At 36.6% G+C, this 23,067-nt stretch overlaps 1 protein-coding gene across 4 annotated transcripts in view; it reads left to right on the plus strand.

Moving 5' to 3' along the window:
- The window catches only part of KCNIP4 (potassium voltage-gated channel interacting protein 4), a 392,972-nt gene that overhangs the window by 33,577 nt on the left and 336,328 nt on the right, over positions 1-23,067 (plus strand). Inside the window, exons 1-2 of one of the 4 annotated variants that reach the window (XM_059470688.1) lie at positions 9,054-9,271; positions 10,046-10,194. The exons of 2 other annotated variants lie outside the window; for them this stretch is intronic. In XM_059470688.1, the coding sequence (XP_059326671.1) occupies positions 10,047-10,194 (148 nt within the window). In that variant the 5' untranslated portion in view covers positions 9,054-9,271; position 10,046. Of the gene's footprint in view, positions 1-9,053; positions 9,272-9,554; positions 9,693-10,045; positions 10,195-23,067 lie in introns of those variants that run through there. One more of the 4 variants, XM_059470687.1, reaches the window with a different exon arrangement.

The raw sequence follows: 23,067 nt of genomic DNA on the forward strand, positions 1-23,067 counted from the left end.
TTTCCCACCCCCCAAGCTATACAATAATCAGCTTTTCCCTGATGTGATCTTATGTGAACGTGTCACTAGATTAAGGCTTATGCTGATAAAGTTCTTTCTGTAATGAAAAGTTCTGATTCAATATTTCAAGATTATTTTGAGAAAGAAAATGGTCTCAGGTGTTTCAGTAATGGAAATTCTGGAAAGTGAGGGCAACTGTAGATGGTCTGTGATGAACAATTTGGTTACCCTGTGCCCTGGAGGAAATGTTAGTTGGCTAGAAGTATGAAAATACAGTCTTATGCAAGTGTATAAGTGCATTTATATAAGTGCATAAGTGTACACTTACATAAGTATGTAAGGCAGTGTTTCTGTACTTTAAAAAAAGAAAATTCCTATGTGTGTTTTGGAGATGGGGATTAATAAATTGATGAGGAGCTCCTATGGCACAGTTTTATCCACACATTTAGTGCACATGAGGATCATTAAGCTCTAGTAGAAAATCAATAGCTTGAACCTGGCCATTAATGGGTCTTTGTTTAGCTGCTGGTGTTCTGTGTGCTAATTAATGAGTAAAACCATCTCTTTAAATGTAGTTTTGTTTGTTTGGTATTTAATTTGGGGTGTTTTCTGTTCATTTCCTCTGAGAAACTGCAGCCACAAAAGACACTACATCTAGAAGTTTTTCTGTCTAACTGCCTTATTGTTCTCTCCTATTAGACCAAGCATTTACAAGTTCCCATTGCTGTCAGGCACATTCACAACACACACTAAATCTTTATAAAGTAATCATTTTAAATTCTATGGGTGGCACAAATGGTTGGTGGTGGGGGCACTCAGCCTCTCTGATGCTGGTTCAGCTTGAACCTAAATTGCAAATATTGATCAGCTTGGCCTGGAGATACTCAGAAACAACTGGAATGCTTTTCCTAGTGGCCATGGCACATGCAACTGGATTTGACCACTGTTTGTGCTGTCTGATGTAGTGAAGGCTGAGCATTGCTGGACAGCCCTGGAAGTAGAGAAAGCTACTGCATGTTTCTGAAGAGACAGTTTTAACTTGCTGTCTTTTAACAGGTAAAATAATTCAGGTAAATTATTGACATGAGGCAGCAAAACCATGTCACTTAGTAATTGAACTTACTAAATGGTAATGTGATTAAATACCGTATATAGAATGTGGTCACCCAAAAGTTGCATAAAAAAGCTCATCCTATTACATTTTTAAATAATAAATAACTTCCTTGCTTGCCGGATTTTTTTCTGCTTCCTGAGTTCATCTCATTTTACCACAATGTGAATTTCAATGTGCTGTATTTTTTGATCTCACTCCAGGACCATTGAGGAAGAAATCATAGATGAAATAAAGATAAAATAGTTTCAAATTATAATTTTTCATTGTTTCATAATCACCTGAGTCTGATCTTGGAAATAGCTGGACACTACATGACTCTTGTATCCACTGTAACAGCTGGAAATGCTCAGCATATCACAAAATTAAGTGTTAATGATGTGAGGTCAATATCGTGCAGCGGATTATATTCTGAATTTATATTCTCTCAAACTTTGTTCACTCTTTGAGGCTGTTTGTCTGTAGGAAAATATAAATTATTTGGGAACAGTTTAATAAGAATCAAATATCATGAGAATATATAAAAGCCTGTATTAAAATTCAGAAATTTCCAGTACTTTTATTTCATCTTCTTCATAACCTTGTTGGCTTTACATATATATCTAAATAAACACAGCTTTCAATTCTGTCTGGAAATACCTTTTACCTTCGATTTAATTTTCTCTGAGACGTTTATCATTATTTTGCTAAGCGTAAGGTAACAAGCATGAAGTTAGAGATTATAATTTTCAATGTGATTTTATTTAGTGCAACCTTATGTGTCAGCCCAAAAATGCAGGTTTGTATCCAGTCTGCAGTGTTTTCTCTGAAAATGGAAGATCATTTAAAAGTTTAGCTGATAGTTCATCAGGGATCCAAGTGACAAATATGTTCATACTGATTCATGGATTCTGTCTCCAAGCAATGTATATGTCCCTGGTAAATGAGGCTTCTGTGTCTTTTTGGAGGAAATGTATGAGTTATGCTCTGCTGAAATATGAAATCATAAAACTTCTCCTGGTTTATAATCAATTTTATTTGAAACCAAAATGAAATATCAGACCTTTTTGGCTTCTCTTCCCAAGCATATTGTGCAGAAGCATTCTTCTATTTCCTTGACCTCCTTCTTCAGTGATCATATTATGAATAAATACTTCTCATGGTCAAATAAATTTTTAGAAGCTTCTCATTTCAGCTAGTCCATTTCAGCCACCCCAAAAGGGATGCTCAGCTGCACCCCTTTTCCTCTCTCTTCTTTAACTGTTTAAAGGACTATGCCTATCAACAAGGCATTATAGCATCTAAAATCATTCAGATTTTGTTCCTGTTCTTCAGTGAATAAAAGACAGCTATGATGACTGCTTTGTAGCAGTAAGGAACTAATTTTGTAGATGATTTATTATAACATTTTTTTATTCTAAGCTGTTAACATCTGAAAATACCTCAGATTAAGGAAAGCATACTGTAGAAATAATAATTTCAGATTCTACTAATAAATTGTTTATATAAACAAGAAGGTAAGAAAAAGGGGTCACGGAAGTGTTTTGGTGTTGTTCAATTACCTTCATTTGTAAGTGCTGCCCCGTCTGCAGGTAGTCTCTGATAAGCAGCTTTTTTGGGATAGGATTTGATGGTAATGAGCCCTTTCTCTTACCAGTGCTGTGCTAATAATAAGTGCTTTTCACTGCTTCCAAAACTACTTAGATGTTCATAAATAAGTCCTAATCTCTGTGAGGTTTACTGCATATGTTCTTAATTCTGTGGCGTTATAAAAAATTAGTTTAATGCATATGTGAGAATTGAACATAATTTCTCTGTCCTGTACTGGGTGATCTGTGGAGAAAAGCACGATTGTTTATGTGTCCTGGACAAATGTATTCTTGCTGCTCTTAGGAAACGCTGTGCCACAAAATAAGGAGTGACAGTTTGATTCATGTTTCTTTAGGCATAAATGATATGTAAATGATAAAGATGCACAGGGAAAGGAAATTCCAGTTTGTTTCCAGGGATATTTTGCCAAATACTGGGCTAATTAGGAGTCTGAGCAAAAGTAATATTAAGCATTTTCCAAAGCCATGATCATCTGAAATGGACTTCTGATAGTTATGAGTTAACTGGGAGCCTTCTGCTATTTATGTCAATGTTTTTGAGGACAATACATGTAGAGTCATAAATGAAGTAAAGGCAGTTGCAGGAAGGGAGTGTATCTGGTCCATATAATAAGCTTGAGACCAGTTTAAAAATGAACACCTCTTACTATTTAAAAGCAAAGCATATGCATTATATTTTATGGAGCTGTGTTTACAATTTAAAAAGCATAAAATAGGATTAATACTGCTACTGATAAATATGGTTACTGCTAAAACCTGTAAAAATAACAATTTAAACCAAGAGCAAATAATTTTCAACAAATTTTAGTGGAACTTTCTCTTTAGAAATTGTTGGCATTTCCATAGGTTTACAGGAGTTAATCCAATAATCTACTTGTATTAATTTCCTCTACTTTTTGTCCATATTTCCCAAAGTAATACCCTTATGATACTACTTCAGATACAGAAAACATTATTTTATAAATCTCATTAAGCTTTTTTCTCATCTGTTTCAGTTTTCAGACTTTTAAAATAAGAGTTTTTCTTGTTGAAGCGTGGTGATATACAGATGTAGAAAAAAAAAGTATCTATTTGTATGGAGTCATATGGGTCTTGGGTGTATTCATTCTATGATTCTGAGATAAAATATCTTTGTTTAGGAATTTAAACAGTCCAATTGACTCATTAATTCTTTGTGAGCTATGACATTGATGGCATTTTCTGGTAGATTGCTACCCTATCAGAACATTCTCACAAAGAAAATGGATCAGTCCTGGCACATTTGCATTACTTGAGTTGTCTCTCTGACCTCCCTCTGCCCAAGTCCCTCTCAGTGGCAGAGCATGGACCTTTCCAGCTTTGGAATACCCAGCCCAGGGAGTCTTCTCAGCTATGTGATTTTACTGAATAGTTCAAAAGAAAACAAACTAGCAACCAGCAATGGCATGTGGTTGTTCAGATTTGCTAAGTTACCTGTGAAAAAACTTCTTAGGGCTTGCATATCCTTTTTATCCCCTCTCATTAATCCAGTTTTATCCTGTAATTTTGGAAAATGAAATGTTACTCTGTACCTGTAACAAGTCTTGTAAGAATTTGGTCTTTGACATATTGACAGCAGAGCTTCTTGGCAGTTATAAAACTCTAAATTTTTCACCAGTAAATAGATTATGTTTCTCTTTGCTGAGAAATATTTATTAACGCTGAAAATCTAAAACTACCTGCCACTTTAACCAAGGGGAGCAGACGTACATACTCTGGAGAACTGATAATAGCAAGCAGGAATGTTTTAATTGCCATTAACAATGGATTAACATTAAAATCCTTTCTACTCATATCACAGTCACTGTCATGTCTCATACCACCATAATCTGACAGGAGGAAAACCTTTTCTCTCAGTTTAGTTTGGCTAATGAATCATCCAATGAGAGCTCAACCCCATATACCTATAACACCAAGAGGGCTGATTATAACATGAAATTCCTCTGGCAGAGCAAAGGAGCTCTCTGAAATTCCCAGCAATGAAATTCCCACTCTTGGCTGTGTTGCTCATTGTTCTTGATGCAGTCAGTTGGTTGTTGCAGGTGTCATCAGGTGTTCTGTGACCCACACAGCACTGTGAGATAACATGTGTGATCACAGATGTTTTCCTTCTAAGCCAGAAGTCCTGAATGCAAACTGAAATCAATTATTAACATGTGTTGTCCCAGAAAAATGTTCAGAGTTAAAAAAACCAAAAGAATTCTGGAGCAGTCTGCCCCACTATTCCTATTTCTTTTCTTTTTTTCCTCATTTACAATGCAGAGATTAACTGTGCATGAACAGGCAAGACCTATAGACATTTTATATATGAAAGATGATACCTTTATGAGATGAGAAAAAAACAAGAGTGGTTTCCCCTATACCTGTGTAGTATTTTCAAGTGCTTCCCGCAGAGTTTCAAGAGAGACGAGCACTGCTCAACTTTTCCCTGTGTTCTAGACAAATTAAAATTTACCTGTTTTCCTTTGGCAAAAGTGGAACCCCAAATTTTAGTCATACTGAAGCACACAGGAAGCTTTTGTTACCTGGTATTTATCCAGCTGCCTTTTTTCCCCTATAAATAGACAAACCAATGATGAAAAGGATAAAAATATGTAAACAAAGTTCAAGTTAATGCAACAGCAAAACCTTAGAGAGCAATATACAGTGGGGGTAAATAAATAACTGATATATTTTTGCTGATATCTTTTTCTGTTCGATTTTTCATTCTACAGAAAGAGAATGAAATTTTCCTTTCCACTCACAAATCCTTTCCTTTATCTACCAAAATCAGGTATCATAAAATACTATTGAAACTTGCCTCTGCTGAGAAAAACAAAATCAAAGCAAACCCTGCTTTTTCTCTGAAGCATCTCTTGTAATATTCCTTAATATGTCAGCAGTCACCCACACATTCATGCAGAACTGGATTCTGTGAGCTTGCCCTATTTTTCAGCATTCATTTCACAACTTATAGCTGCAATCTCTAGTGGCCCAAAGTTTTCAGCAGACATCACTGGTTTAATCTAGCTTTGTTGAAGTTAAACAATTTCTTTACAGTCATCTGTGAAAGTTCTTGAAATACTTGTGCTAGAGTAGTCAGCTAATGCAACTGGACAGTTCTGTAAAGATTCTTCCCAAATTCCATATAGATGCCAGTTTTGACTCTTTCATCTGGAATATTCCTGAGGTATTTCTCACTCTATAATTATACCTCTGCTCTTTGAAGCTGCTATTTCATTATTGAGGGAAGAATGATACAGTTTTCCATGAATCCATATAAAGTTCAGTTTCATTTTTCCAAGGATCAAATCTGATCAAGCAATATTAAGACAACCTTCCTACACCCATGTCCACTCACCCCCAGCTAGAAGACATTTCCTTGTAGTTCAAGTAAGTATTGCTCAAAATATCTGTGGCTATGTGGCATCACACAGACCTCATATGATTCATCAGCTTGTGACTCTCTGGAGTTTTTAGCTTGAATGATTTAGATCACTCATAAAAATAGTTATTTAACCATCAATAGGAAATAAAAAAAATATATAAAATCCCCAGCTTTACTTTCAGGTGTAATTGATTACAGATAAAATCCAATAACATGAAATAATGAAAACCTGCTTTTTTAGGCAGTCCCTGTCTCTGTGCACTGTTACAGCTGCAGTAAACAGTTTGCATTTCCTAACTGCATGTGCTCAGGAAGAGTGCAGAGTCTTGGTTACTGCTGCAGTAACGTGTTAGGGCTCAGACCAAAGGTATTTCAGGTTTTTTTTATTGCTCCACATTTGTATTGTTGCTGGTACTCCCACTAGTGCCTTGGTCTTTTTATTTTCCTTCTGACCTGTTTCACTACTGACTCCCAGATGAAAGATCTCCCCATTCCCAGATCCTGAAGTTACTCAGGTTCTCTGAGTGCTATTTAAATTCCTTTTTCATTTCACCTAAATTATGAAATGGTTAACTGTATTTTGGGAAAGAAAGGATCCTGTGCAGCCTGAATTGATATATTTTCCACACATGCTTTTCTCATGTTACAATATGACCAGTCTTTCTCTAACATTGTGTGTAATATATTTTTTAACAGTCCTTGGGTTTGTAAATGTTGAATTCACTGTCAATCCATTTCCTTTCCTCAAAAGACAGAGTACACTATCTGAAGACAAGAAGGAGGTAAATCAAATGCACAGCTTAAGAAGTGTGATGTTAATTCATTTTCTAAATCATTATTATGACTATGTGAAGTACAGCATCATTTGTTTGAAAAAATTCAGTGGTACCTTGAAATTTAGTGTTCTACAGTTTAAGCTTATTTTAAACTCACTGCAAAATTACAGCATGATGATTAGTACCCCACAGAACTTCTGATTCATGTATACTTCTATTATAGAAGAAAATTGCTGTGGACTTGATTAGGGTTTGAAATAAGGAAACAGATAGAGTGCAATCTGAATGTCTTGACATCTTCTGAACCAGTTTGAGGAAAAGTATGTCCTTCTAGAGATTTATCTCTAGTGAATCTCTTCATACCTGTGACAAATAAGACATGTTTTTCAGGTGCATAGAAGCAAACGCTGAAGATTTCAGCAAGTATTCTTCCTCTCCATTCCCTCTTGAGTAATGTCATCGAATTTCTGCATTTATACATCCCATCTCTGGAAAAAATCCTCTGTGTTCTTGCACCTCCTGAAGACTTTTTTCAAATACTGATGTGGGAGTATATCCAATAATCCTCTCTCATTGCATGTGAAAGTTGCTCCATGTCTTTGGAAAGGCAGTACCCATTCCTGTTAATTATCCCATCATGGGAATCATTCTCCCAGAGGCTTTTGTCTTCCCCTGTGTCTGGTTCCCCATTGACACTCCCTGTGGATTACAGAATCTCTGAGATGAGCCCCTCTGGGAAGTATGGCAATGTGTTGTGAGAGCTGGCCTTGGAGCTGGGACATCAAGGATTTTATGGCTGGCTGTTACATAGGCAGGCAGTTTCTCCGAAGGTTTATATCAAGAAAACTTGAAGTTTAATTATGTTAACAACATTTTGAGGTTTTGGCTGCTTGGAGCTGTACTACATGGTGCTATGTTGCAGTGCTCGTGGGCACAGGATTAGTTTTCTCCTGGCACTGGACAGGAGCAATATAGATGTGTTCCAGCAGAGAATATGGGTGACTTTCTGCAGATGCCTTGCACAGACTGATCAGAAAAAAACCTCCCGTGTTCAAAGGGATGAACTCTAGAGTACATAATTTCATTCAAAAATGGAATGTAGGATTAGTTGACAGCATTCTCTTTTAAAAAGAACTCTTATTTCTGTGTAATAACTAACGCTCATGTTTTGTTCTCACAAATCAATATTCTGTTTTAGTAATCATCTGGAAATCCAGACTGAATATTGTGTGGTGAAAATGTATTTCTTAGCACAGTAAACACAAATTTAACATTAATATTTATTTGCAGAATGCCACTTTTGAAAGATATAAGATAAAAATCTGTGAAATATGCTTAAACTGGAAGTTTATCTGCTGAAGTTTCAGAAACTCTTATATTCAGCTTACTTTGGTAGTGGTTTGTGATGGGAATACAGCCATGTCTGGAGTGCTGTGTCATGCTAAGGACTCAAAAGACCTTATACCAGCAAATGTTGTTCCAACAGTGCAAATTCAAGCATTGTTCAGTTCTAAATAGCAGTGGGCCTGAAATATGTCCCTAGATGTGAATCTGAATGGAAGTGCCTCCCTTTACTTTGGCAGCCTAAAAATTGGTTGTTAAGTCAAATGCTTCTCTGTTGTTATGGACAGAATTTACTGACAGCTTTTTTCTTACAGCTGATTGATAGGCTGTTTCCAGAGGTGGAATTATTGTCCTTGCCTGTGTGGATAGACCTGAGATGTCTCCAGTTGTTATAGATAGGTATGGGGTTTTGTGTGTAACTTTTTGCACAAGGCAATATACTTATGCCAGGGTTCAAATGTCCACAGGAACCTTCACGAACATAAAAGTTGCAAATCTGTGTAATTGGCATGCAGATTAATTCAGTTCAAAGGGAAGCTGACTGCTTAAAAAAACCTTGAGTTCCAGTATCTTGTAAAAGATAAATCGCAGAAAGTGGATACTTGTTCCTTTGCATCCTTTGATTGTTTTGCATAATCAGTAGGAACTCCTAATGGAAGTGAAGGCAGTGAGGGGCTGTGTTCCATTGTGCTTGCTTTCTTTAGGAAACAGTAGGTTTACAGCTGAAAAGTCAGCTTTGTTTATCAAACTCTGGTGTGCACAGTGCCAATTTTTTTTTTTTTCTTTTGGCTCTTTCCTACCTATTGCCTTTAAAAATCACGTCTGACATTTTTAGATGCAGACTGTGCGTGAGAGCACAGTGTTAGGGGAAAAAGAGGGGAGTGAAAAAGGGACCACTGGGGTGTCCTGGCGCAGGCTGGGCACAGCTCCCCTGGCGCAGTCCATGGCACGGGGGTGCTGCGGCTGGCACGGTGGCTCTGTCCTCAGCCGCGCTCGTCTCCTCGGAGCTGGCCGGGGAGCACACGGGATCTGACCTTGGAGTGGCACCCAAGCCCTGGAGCGCTGGGTAGGTTCCTTTCCTTCGCTTCGCAGCCCCTGAGCAGAGCTGTGCTTAGGTCCTTGTCAGTGCTGGCGTTGTAACGGCCTCTGGCTTCTCCAGAGCGTCAGTCTGCAAAGGAAAATAATGCCAAGCGGGAATTTATGGGTCTGCCTCTGTGAGTGAGAAGGTAGCGTAGAGAAATGGTCCCCAAGCGTACAACTGGCTTTAAGTGGCTCAGCTGCTTTGCTGCATTTGAGTGACAGTGGCATTAAGGCAGCGCAGATCCCAAGTATTCATCTTTTCTGGGTAGAGCAGCTGTCTTTCAGTAACAGCTAGAGGAATGCAGCTCTCCTCTATGACACTGATGTCAGGCAAGCTCAGATAGGAAGGATAATAGGTTCATGCATAGAGGATTACATTATTTCCTTTACCTTAACAACTGACTAAGGTAAGAGGTAAATATTTATTTGCCATCTAGAGATATTACATATTTCTTATCATTTAAGTTAAAATCAGAGTTAAAAAAAAATAGATAAAATCTGATTTTACCCTATCTGTATATTTTACAAATACATTAATTTCCAGATGAATAATTCAAACCAAAGGAATATTAATACACTAATTCCACTTAATTAATACTAGGAATGTATGAACTGAGAATGGTTAAGGAAATATTTTCCCTTTATCCCCTGTCCATCTCTTTTCTCCCCCCCCCTCCCCCCCATCTCCCTTACCCATAGTCTTTGGATTTAAGTAGTGTATATGTCCTGCAGGAAAACTAAAGGTTAAGTTTCTGTTTAGGATGGAAGTGCTAGCCCCTGAGAAGAAAACACATGAAGAGAATGAAGATTTGCAACAGTATCCTCAGAAGCCTGCAAGCTGTAAGAAAATGCTTAGGAATTGCTGCTTGATAAAGCGAATTTTTGCCTGGAAAAGTTTGAGCTCTAAAGGTACCTTTTCTATTGAAAATTTTAGTGTAGGAGAAATTGTTGTCCTTCCAAGAATTCTGAATTTTTTATACAATGGTATTACTGAATTTAACATCAGTCAAGTTACAGGTACAAAAAGTCTCTGCTGTCTTGAGTCTATTGTGCGAGGAGATTAAAAATGGTACAGCTTTGATTGAGGTGCTTTATCATAATGTGATAAAAATAATTGTACTGCAGGTGTATTCATTTTGCAGCACATAAAAATACGTGGTCTGCAGAAAAAAACTCCTTCAGTCAGAAGATAAATGAGTAAATGTAAAATCCTAGCAATTAGATGTATTAATTTATCAAGGCCCAGCCCAAAATTCTGTTTTGATGAGTAAAACCTCCTTTCATTGTCAGAGTATATTTGCATGGAAATTCCAGTATCAATCCCTTTGTCTTTGAGGAAATGAAGAAAGGAAACATTCTGTCACGTTTATACATGATGATGTTATGTACTGTATTTATTAATAAATACTAAAAGAAATGCTTCTTTTTTAAATTAGAAGTTGGCTGTGAACTATCTCACAATTGAAAGTTGAACTCTTTTATGAATAATAAATTAAACAACAACTGTCTTGAAGTGATGGTTAATCTGCTTCACATCATTTCCTTCAGGAACATACAAACAGCTAAGAATTTTATTCACCACATTCCTTTTTTTACCATTGTATTTGTACTTTGCAATGTTATGCAAAAACAGGAGGAAAAACACTGCCTGAAACAATTCTTTTGCATTTTGGCAGCATTTTTCATTCCCTCGTTTATGACAGAAACAAACAAACAAACAAACAAACCAACCCCAAACCAGGTCCTCACTATATCCAATTTGTGTCAAACAGAATGAAAAGAAATGCATGACATTGCTTTGTCATGAAGAGCTAAGGCACCGTAACCTGAGTGTGTGATATGTTGCTTTATTTACACATTTATTTTAAAGGCTATGCTCTAGTAGCTTAGTTCCAGCTTTTAGAAACAATGTCCTGGTTAAATATGACCTACCTTTGGTTTTAAACTGCACTGATCTCTGCATTGTCCAAATAAAATCTAAGCGTAAACATTTAGCTATTCTCAGCCACTCATTTAAAAAAGTTTAAGTTCATTTTTTCAACAAATGGCTACTTTAATCACATGTATATTATGGTGTGCTAAATACAGGTTTGATTTCCTATTATTGTTGCAGGTTGTATCTATAATTTGCTGCACTTTCTTTTTTTTTTGGTTTTTTTTTGTATTGTTAGTGGTGCTAATGAGGCAAAAATAGGTTTTCTGTAACTCTTTCAAATACTCCTCCTTCTGTTCATGTGAATTTTTAAAATTTTTTCCCCTGGATTATTTATCATCAGTCTCAGTAGCTTGAAGCAATCACCTTTCTAGAAATGATGAGTGAATCTAAAGTAAATTGCATTGAAGTTTATAGGTCTGATTCTTCGATACCTTCAAACTGGCTAATAATCTACACCTCCAGAAAGGGTCTTAAAACAGTCAATAGGTGATGATAGAATTAAGGATTCATTTTATTTGTGGAAAAGTGAATTTGCAGACAGACGAATTACTGTAAAATCGGGCTCAGTTTTAATCTGGCAGAGACAGAATCAGAATCTGACACATAGTTAACTCAAAATGAAACCACTGATTTTGCTGTATGCAGTACCAGATGATAGAAAGCATATTCCCATAGGGATACCTTTACAAGAAGATTTGAATATTCATCAGGATCAAGAACACAGACATTCTGAGGTGCTTTCTCCAGCACTGTGCTGGTGTCCAAGGTGCCCTCACTGGCCAGATAGGTTTTGTTGGGCTGCAGTGATAGAGCATTCCTGGTACTCATGACAGTGCTGTGGGAGCTGAGAGCAGGAGGCCAGAGCTGCTTGCTCAATGCCTACTGTTTTCTGTGGGAAGAATGAGAGTGGGCTTGCAAATCACATTGTGGTGGCTCATTCCCACTTAGATGTTCTTTTACACTAATCAAATTCCCCGTTGGTTATCTTAATCTAAATTACACTGGTGAAGTGGTATGAAAATAGTCATTAGGCAGTTGAGGTTGCAGTTTAGTATTTAAAAATAACTGAAATTCTTTGTTCGTATTTCTAAAAGATCATGATAGCCCTGAGTACCAGATTATTTTGTAACTCATTGCCCTTGTAACTGTTTGTAGCTGAAAATGCTGGACAGTAATGGATATTTGATCTTTCTTTTAAAAGAGATACCATTTCTCCTCTACAATTAATTTTTCACATTTTATTTTATTTGTATAATCTTGCAGCTGAGTTTGTCAACATGTTTTAACTTCATAGAATTAATTATTCTTTCGGAAACAATTTCCATTTATGAATTTGAAGCAGGAAAATAAATATTTGATTTACTGCAATGTTGGGATGATTTAACTCTATTTTCAGAATGGAAAATCTTCACTCTCATGCTAAAATTTTAGAAAATTGTCACACTGGGGATGTCTTCCTACTCTTCCAGTTTCAAAATGTGGAAATAAGAAGAATGTTATTTCATAAGTACCAGAAAGATAATTATCCTCAACCCTTTTTGATGTAGAATTTAAACAGCATGGATTCAATGCACGAGTGCATCCTCAAAAGGATGATCCAAGAGAATTTTTAAAAAAAAAGCACTTTCTTGTATTTCAAAGAAAAGTAAATGGAATAACATGGTTGTCAATGGGAGAACTTTTCATGCTAAACCCAGTATTTTAATCAATGCTCAAGGCTCGGTTATTTGACTAATTCCATCAGACAGTAGTTTCAGCCAGCAGGTATCTTGTAACTGAGGCCAGAGGAACAGACTATGGCAGTGCCAGGAGTGCATCAGTGAGAGCTTGATGTGCAATAAACTCTGAGCCCAAGTTTAAAGGACATGTTGAAAAACTTTCGATTTGAAACGCTCAGTTTCAAAAATGGGCAGCCCTGAAGTGTCCTCTCACTAAATTGGCAGTCTCCTCAGCTAACCTAGGGCAGTTATGAGTCTTTCACGATCATTCTATGCCATGAATATGCATTTGCTGCAGATTTTGTAAAATGCAAATGAAAGACACCAAGAGGACAGCAAGTTGTCTGTCATCAAGATAAATTTGGAGGCATTGTAGTGCTGACTCTCTATTTCATACTGCTAAAATATTATACATAATCAATTGTTTATTTAGTTTTTTACATTGTTTGTGTTTCCTCATATCACATATTTATGAGTTGAGGTATGAGTGCTTTAGGAATAATCCCAAGCTGTCAATCATTGTGTGTGTTTTTCCCTGTCAAACAGTACATTTGACAAAGTAGATATGGAAAAAATAGCCCAAGTAATTTCAGAGCTAGTTAAAATTCTGCTCTGCCTAGGATACTTCATACTGTCTCAGACCTTAAATAGCTCAAAAATTCCTGCTGAAGATTGTCAGTACCAGATTTTTAAATATGGACTTCATGTGAAGAGTGCAGTAGTTTGTCTTCTGCAGCCCATTTGCCTTTGCTTGTCCTATGCAAATAAGTTGATCACTGCTTTGAAATCTAGTCACATCTCGGGGTCTCTCAAAGACCATGATAATCTTTTTCCCTACTTGTTAAATATTAACAAAAATGTTTATTCATGGAGTCCTTTAGACTAAAATATTTTTCCAATGTCTCTCAGCATTACCTGCTGGGTGCTTTTCTTTTGAGCAGTGAAGTGATGAGGCAAAGACAGCATGTAAGGTAGAAAGTGATGACATCAGGATTGCATACAGGATTTGCATTCCACTATCAAAGCCTTCAAATGCCTTAATTAGAAAGCATCATGACTCATGAAACAGGATTCTTTTTCCTAACTTGATTACTGTAGCAAAAATATCTTTTTTGTTTGTTGTGCATGGAGTGATAGTTCCTGAAATCTTCCTGGTCCTAATTAACCTTCCCTACAGGATAAATTTTAAATAAATGGTGTAGATAAAAGTGTCAGAAATAAACAATAAATAATAAATATTCAGTGTCAGGAATACCATATACTCCTGACTTCATTCCCTTGTCCCAGTAGCTGCTCTTAACTAACAGTTAAACCTCTCCTAAACCATGGCTGATATACAGTTCAGATCTTAACTTGTCTAGTAATTGAATTTTTATGGCCTGTCAGATGTGTCCATTTTAATTTCCTATCATTTCAAACTATATCCTGTAGTTTTTGTGGGGTTTTTTTTTTCCCTCATCTGTCTCATAGATGCTTTAAGCATTGTTTCGTTTCTGTTGAAATCACAGATTTACCTTTTTATAGGCACTAGGAAACATTTTTCCTATGTGCCTATAGAACTGCTGTTCATATGGCTTTGGAATTTTGAGTCTGAAAACCTCTAAGAGAAAAAGAAGAGGTGGGGGAGCAAGAGCGAAGAAAAAGAAGTAGGGATTGAGGAAGGGATTGAGAGAGAAATTGCGGAGAGACTGAGGACTCTGTCCCTTGCTGAATTTCTCCTTTCCGTTCTAGGTGCTGAGCATGTAAATAATTGGATCATAACCCTTTGCAATATTTCTTGAATGCTGAAAAAGGAGGCTTTGCAGTCTATTATAGCATGTATTAATGACTGAAGAGATTAACATATCTGAGATTTTATGCTGTGAACACAAATGTAGAAATCCATTTAAAAATGGAACCTTTAATAGTTTTAGGCAATACAGAAATCTTTATTTTGTAAAAACTATGAAAAGAAGTTTGCTTGAGAATTCAAAACAAGCAATGTTTAGTCCACTTCATCTATTTGAAATATTTATTGAAACGTTTTAGAATTTGATGCTGCTGCTCTTGCTGTACATGTTATTCTGAAGTAAATTTGCTACTGAGGAAAACTTAAAGGGCAAAAAGCTTATTAATTTTGTGTCTTTGAATGATATTTTTTTCACAATTAATTAACATTTCTCAATATTGCTTTGCATATTTCTTTAATGACAGTGAAACCTGAATTAGCACTGTTTTCTTATTTGTCTCTTGTAAGTCAAGGTTTCATGTTGCCTTGTACCTTCTGGCTCTCCGACCTAATGATCCATTTTGTGTTATGAAAGTTTTACCTTCTGAACAAATATTGAATACATTGTATATAAACATTTTTAAACTAAATTAACTGGATGGAAAATGTGAATATAATCCATTTAAATGTAAAAGTTTTGTTAAGTGGACATTCTGTATTTATTTCAATTTTTTTTCCTTGAAATCAATATAGGATTCTATTCTTAGCTAAATAATTCTTCACTTAGAGTAAAGATGTAGATGTATATATTTACTGAGTATGAAGAAGCTGTTTTAAAAATGCTAAGAAAAGAAAAAAAAGATGAGGGGTAATAATCTATTTTTGAATTATCTTTTTTTTGCTTTACACTTAAGCCTGTTCACCTATTATAACCTCAGACAAAGGAATTTGTATTAAGTTACCTGGCAAAAAGGGGCACCTTGTAGTTTGTTCCCTTCTTGCCAAATCCTAACTCTGAAAGGCAAATCATGACAGTAAAATTAGAGGCTCTCCCTGGTGAAGGTAATTTTCTTTTACATTTGTAGCATGGAGATATCTAATCTCAATAAGACTTCTAATACTCTCTTCAGGGCAGCAGTAATAGTTAATGTCACAAATTACCAGGAAGGTGTACTACTATTTAGGAATTCTTGCTGTCTTTCAGAGAATTAAAATGGGAATTGGAAAAACATGGATTCTCGTGGTTTAGAATCATTCCGGATTAATGTTTTGGAAAGGGCTTTTACTGTGCAGTTGTGTAGAGACTTGTTAAACTGAGCATTGCATGTAGCTAATGGAAATGTGAGGCTCTGACAGACACTTTTGTATGTATAAAATTATGTCACTTAATTTTTGGATTGAGACAGTGTAATAGTCATTCTCCTTTATTTCTTGTAAAAAACACCCCATAGACATGTATCTTATAAAGCTTTTGGTTCTTCTTAAAGTTTTAAAATTAGTAGTTAGAGGCCATAGTCATTATGAAAAATCTTGCAGCTTTACTCCATACTTAAAAGGTTTTTAAATATTTCCAAACTTTCAAATAAAGTGTCCAAACACTTGCAATAGCCACTAGTTTACAGTCTGGGGAAAATTAATACCTGCATTAACTGGAAACGGTTATTCGTGTCTATAAAAGTAAATATTATCCATAACTAAATTCTAAAGATGCTTGATACAAAGATATCAATTTGCAAAGTGCAGATTATGAAGTCAGTTCTCCTTAGCGTGAATGTGCCTGTTATGTAAGGAGGATGATATTCCATGGAAATCAGATTTCCTCAGGGTTTGACATTCAAAGGGCAAAACATGCTCCACAATTAACCCCTGAGAAATAAGGCTCAGAAAGATGTGGGTGTATCACCTCATGGAGTTTCTGCTTTATGCTTCCCTGGATATATAAACATTGCACTACAAGGCCTGCCTCTCCTTTTCTCTCAGAGGTTTGTTTCTTTCACATCAAAATGGATTTTTATGGTGTCCTGCAATTGCCACCTTTCTAATTCCAGTGTTGCCATTATCAGGAGGGACGTGATGCTGGAACATGAAGCCTTAACTCATGGCAGGTTGCTGCCTAAAACTCTGCATTTGCAGAGCAGTAAATTGAACTCAAGAGATTTTTTGCTCTTTGTGTCTCTTTCTTTTCCTACTGACCAGTATTAGCATGAAGCTGTTTGCATAAGTGTCCTAAAAATGCAAAATTTTAAATTAGCTCTAATTCAGAGCTATGAACTCCATTTTATAAACTGTTTAGTTTTTGATTAATCATTGCAAATGAGTGTTCTCTTTCCATATAAAAAGCATGAGGAACCATCAAGCTGGCTGGAACCTTTTCAGGAATGTCACTCTGGACTCTGCATAGTGAAATTTTTTTTTTTTTTTGAGATCATTAATCCTACTTACCAATGATAAAATTATTGTTCAGTCAGTTTAAAATATTAAAACACAATCATCTTCAGTTGGGCTGAAGAATGTAAGGAATAGCTGATTAACTACTTTTAAATTGGCTAGTTATATCAGAAATATAATTTTCTCTAATTTTTCTTGTTTCTCTAGCAAAATTAGAGTTACTGGTTCAATATTATGCTGATATTTCAAAATTATTAATTGCTCTACAATATAGAAATTATATTCTCTGAGGATGAAAGCAAGCCATGAAGTTCTGACCTCTCAATTGGAGAATCTGATGTCTAATTTTGTTTCCCCATATTTTCCTTCATTTTTACAAAAGAAAATGAAAAGAAAAAGAGTGAGAAGTGTTGCTAATTTATTGAAAATCTGTTAACTAAAAATCAAGTTCTAGCAATCTAGCAGGGTTTGGAATAGAATAAATAGTAGAGGTTTGCTACTTTTGGAAACTTAAATATATCCTGTAAGAAACCAGTATATATTCCTATTAAGTCTCTGTACTTACAGTATCTTTGATTTTTACCCTGTTTGCCAGCTGCTGATTTTTTATTTAAAAACTTTTTATCAATCCAAAACTAATAGGCCAAAGAAGCATATTAGATTAAGTGGAAGGACTTTTATATACATGGCATACTTAGAAAATTGAATCAATCTTTAAATATCTTGCCACTTTCCATCTGGGCATTATTCCAGCAATTTAAATGACTTAAAATACTGATAGTATTCCAGATTAAATGAGAGTTCTGAATGTCTGTTTATAAATGGCATAGCTCATAAAGAACTGAATTTGTTGTGGTGGTTGGTGAGATCAACATTTTGTTTACCGAATTTACTGGGTATTAGTGCAGTATGACACAACTGCATTTGCAAGTGTCTGTCCCTGGAAAAAATCCTGTGGCTGGAAGGAGCACTTCTATTGCAGATCAAGGTAGCTGACAGAAGCAGCTTCTTAAAAGAAGTATGCAAAACCAGAGTTCTTTTAGTTTTGTTTTGGGTTTTTTTTTATCATGCTGAATCATTATGACTCGATAAGTATTTGCAAAAGATCAAAATAAAAGGAAACCCAGCATATCTCAGAAGTGAAAAGTTAGGGCAGAAGAAATGAGGGAAAAACAGTAGGAAATGACAAAATTGGATTTTGCTTTGTTTGCTCCTGCTATCCCTCCCCCCCTTTAATTCAAATTCTTGTTTCCATGGGAGTCTGCAGTGCAGTCTTGGTAGTTCTGACACACAACAGTTCTGACAGGATAGATATGCCCTTCTTTCAGCCCAAAAGGGGTAACTGAGAGGATATGGGGCTTTTCATTGTTGCAGTAATGCTGCCCTGCTGGCACCTCCCTGCTGTTCCTCCCAGTAGTATTATCTTCTTGGCAAGGAGATGTGGTCTCAGTTATTCTTAAACTTTCTTCCTCATCCTTTCTGTGTGCAAGAAACTAATGAAAAGTCAATAAGGAGGTGAAGTTCTTCACCAAGCCATCTGAATGTTTAGTGGGCTCAATGACAGCATTAGTCATATGTGGCAACAGTGCAACTGAATTTTCCAGATCACCCCAGCCAAATGCCAGCAAGCCTATACTGTGTAGGAACGCAGAAGTCAAACTTGGCTTCACATATGTCACAGAAAATGGTGCAAGTAATACTGAGCTACCTGTGTGCTTTTTGCACTCTTCTCTGCAACCCTCTATGTTTGAGGCCAGCCTGATTTCTTTGATATACGGGGTGGGAAAAGGAAAATTATAATAGATGAAAAAGTTGAAAAATTTTATTACCTGTAATACTGAAAATCCTTTTCTAAAACATAATTTAATTTGTGTTCTCTTTGGTCTTATGAAAGCAAGATACTTGAAAGGGTTGGGCTTATCATTCTCAGCAGTAGAGAAAACCTATTTCTGACAATAAGAGAACTCAAGGTCTAGGGCAATATTAAGGTGAAACTGGTTTCATCACCTCCTGCTGGCATAAGCATGTGCATAGGTTCAAGTAGACTTGAATGTAACAGCAAGGAATGCCAGCAAGAAAGGATAGTGGTTAAACCTCTGTCAGCTCACATCACCAAGTTCCTCTGAATTAACATCACTATGTCTGACTTCCTTGTTGTACTTATTGTATATACATATTTAAATCCCTTAAAATGCTACGGCATCTATCAGCTGAGCTGTTATGAATTTCTCTGTTTATCTTTGTACGTTTGTGTTTGTCTTTGCTGGTTGAGAGGTAATATTTTTTAACTGAGGACCATTCAGTTGACAAGAGCTACCCTTTCCAAGCTGTGATAGTTTCACTGCTTAAACTAAGTCCTTTCACTCATACCACTTCTGATGAAACTGGGATGAAAAGTGACCAGTGAGAAAAATCAAACCTAGATGGAGTAGGTAAATCATCATAGTATCTCCCTACAGTAACATAGAATTCATTCTTGTGTGTCTGAATCTCAATATCCTCTGCTGTGAGAAAACACAGAAATTATTCCATCTCCTCGTAGTTTTGAATTATATGGGGACATAGTAACTGTACTGCACCTATCTGTTTATTTCTTTCCTTGCTGTAAATTTGTCTGAAACCAAAACACCTGTACTTTTAGTACAAAAATGTAGGGGGATACAATATAAGAAAATAAAGTTAGTATAGAAAGTAATCTTACCCCTAAGAAGTTGCAGCTGGGCCAATTATCAAAGATTAGGAGCAGGCCTGACTTTAACAGGCCACAGCTGTAAGCAATGAGAAGAAGATGCTATAAAAGAGTGGGGTGGCTGGGTGAGAGGGGAACTGGAGTTAGGTAGCTGCTTTGTGAAGAAGAATGAGTCAGTGCTCAGAGGAGCTGCTCACAAGAAACACCAAGGAGGTATGAAACTTTTGTAATAAGGAGACAGCAGTATGGAGTCCCTGCAATAAGATGACTATGCAAGAACGATGCAATTCCATAGTTGTTGAGTGAGCAATTTAGAAAATAGGTAACAAAACAGGATATAAAAAGGAAAAGAAGTCCATATGGTTAATTTATGCTGAAGAACCGGATTTCTTCTCGCACAGAGCCCCTGTGTCATAGAATATGCTGAGTTGGAAGGGAACCATCAAGATCATTGAGTCCAACTCCTGGCCCTGTGCAGGACACCCCAAGAGTCACACACTGTGTGCTCAACAGTGTTGTTCAAACACTTGAACTCTGTCAGGCTTTGTGCTGTGACCCCTTCCCTGGGAAGCCTGCTCACTGTGCCCAAACACCCTCTGGGTGAAGAACTTTTCCTTTGTATCTGATGTCTAACCTAAACCTCCTGATGTGATTTGAAAAGAGTCACTTATGAAAAATTTTAGGTATTGATATTATGTGTTTCTTGTTTTCTGAGTGAATCCTTGGCATTTGACTTGCAGAATATTGAACACTTAGACCATGAATAACTAGGCTTTGAACATATATGAAAGGTTGTGTATTAGGCACTGTGAAAATGAGCTTCCATGAGTTTCCTACCAAGTGCCCAAATTAGTCAATACCTTTGATCTTAATCTCACAGTGCCTCTATTCTGCATAAAGTAAGTATAATAATAACCTCTCATCTCACAAGGATATTTTGAATATAAATGTAGTAATGTTTGTGAAGCACTCCGACACTGCAATGAGGAACATCAGAGAGAAATCTGTTTTCAGAACAGATTTTCAATAGCGTTTGATAAGCAAGTTATGGGGGCTCAAAATGAGGAAAGTGTGAAGTTTTGAATTTGGTAAATGGCTAATATCCATGAATTAAATTAACTTATCAAAAGAAGCTCCTGTTCAAACTAAAGCACATCATCATGTCATTAAAAGGTTGCACCACAATGCATATGTAGAAAGGGGCTGAACTAATGCTGTTAGGATTTATGATCGCGGTACAGTTCTTTTGATGTGTACTTCCCATGTAATTAATATATGTACCAGTATTTCTGCGTGGGAAGCATTCATAACATCAGATAACATAAATTCAGATCTTGGCTTGTAGTACAGCTTAAAAGCAAGGGTAATGTGATTGATCTAAGCATCAATCCCTATTACAAGGGGTGAGGGCTACAGAAGGATGTGCACCTTTCCCTTAATTGTGTGATGCTAAATTTTGGCTTACTAGAATGAATGAGAATCTTGCCATTAAATCTCACTGTAAAGGGAATTTCACTCAATTGCTTTATATAAATAAGCTTATTCTGATAAGTTAAATCTTTATCTAGGAGAACAAAATTCCACCAAACTTTTAGCTTTGTAAAATTACCTTTTTAATGAATATAGTATTTATTTAGAAGGAACATTTTGGGGAAAGAATATTTTTTTTAGTTGATTCTGTGCTTTTTGAATAAAAATAGTAACAAAATAATACTCAATTTTTGCTAGAAATGTTTGGTGTCTCATTTTGAACATGATGCCAGTACTTAATTTATAACCTCATTTAAACTATTTCTTTACTTCATTTTATACGCTTCAAACTATAAAATCTCCAAATCTTGAGAAAAGAGAGGAAGTTTTAGAATTTTTTATCACCAAAATCAAATCACAGAAATGGGAAAGAAACCCAATATAAATTTATTTTTATAATTCAGTTAAGCTACAATTGAATCTATATAAAAACTAATCAGTATACTATAATTGAAGAGATATTTTTGGACCAATGTACCAGCTGGTATCACAGATGGTACAGATGGCATAAAGCTCTTTAATGAGACAAAGATAATGTGTTGGCACAAAGGAAGTTGAGTATATGAACATGTGATTTTTCTTTCTGATTATAAAATGTCTAAGCAGTGTAATTTTAATTGATACACAATTGATACATTTGTATTCCACAAATTGGGTAAATACTAGGATTAATACTTTGCAGTCAGTGACATCATTATAACCTTAGGTTGTTCTGGAAAATCTTGTATGCCATAGTAGACAACAACTTATTAAACAAGGTGGTTGGAAAGAAAGAATTGCAAAGCAAGTTTGATATTATTTAACCTACCTGATGGGTTTAATGGATAAATTTATGGAAATATCTGAATTCCTCATAAAGGTTTTATTCCATGAGCTTTTATATTGGTATAGACATGGCAAGAAGTATGATAGTGGTATTGGCAGTGAAGAGTCTTGTCTTGTTGCTTAGCCCCCCTGAGCAGAGCCTGGCTCCGTGCTCCTGCCACCCTCCCTCAGGTACTGACAGACATTGATGAGCTCCCCTCCCAGCTGTGTCTTCTCAAGGCTGAACAGGCCCAGCTCCCTCAGCCTGTCCTCACAACAGAGCTGTTCCAGTCCCTTCAGCATCTTTGTCACCCTCCTCTGGGCCTGTTCCAGGAGCTCCATGTCTCTCTGGTCCTGAGGAGCCCAGAACTGGGCACAGAACTCCAGATGAGCTTCACCAGGGCTGAGCAGAGGGGCAGGATCACCTCCCTCAGCCTGCTGGCAATGCTCTCCCTTATGCACCCCAGGTACCACTGGCCCTCCTGGCCACAAGGGCACGGCTGGCTCAGATCCTTCTCTGCAGAGCTGCTTTTCTCTGCTGGTGCCTGCACCTATTCCTACCCTGGTACAGGGTCCTGCATTTGCCTTTGTTGAATTTCAAATGGTCCTTTCCTGCCCATCTCCTCAACCTGTCCAGGTCCTTCTGATGGGATGCACAGCACTCAGGGGTATTGGCCAGTCCTCCCAGCTTTGTGTCATCCATGAACTTGCTGAGGAGGAATCTGGACCTTTATCCAAGTAATTGATGAATAATTAAACAGTACTGGGCCCAGTACTGAACCTTGGGGGTTATTACCTGTGACAGGCCTCTAACTAAACCCATGCTACTGATTACGACTCTGGGATCTGTTTTTCAGACAGTTTTCAATTCATCCTGCTGTCCACTCACCCCATCCACAATTCCTGACTTGTGACAGTTGTGAGAGGCACTGCTGAAAGCCATACAAAAGTCAGGATAGACTATACTTGCTGCTCTTTCACATCAGATCCTGGATCTTGTGGTTGAAAC

Source organism: Ammospiza nelsoni, chromosome 4, assembly GCF_027579445.1.
Source record: "Ammospiza nelsoni isolate bAmmNel1 chromosome 4, bAmmNel1.pri, whole genome shotgun sequence".
In the NCBI taxonomy this organism is placed as follows: Eukaryota; Metazoa; Chordata; class Aves; order Passeriformes; family Passerellidae; genus Ammospiza; species Ammospiza nelsoni.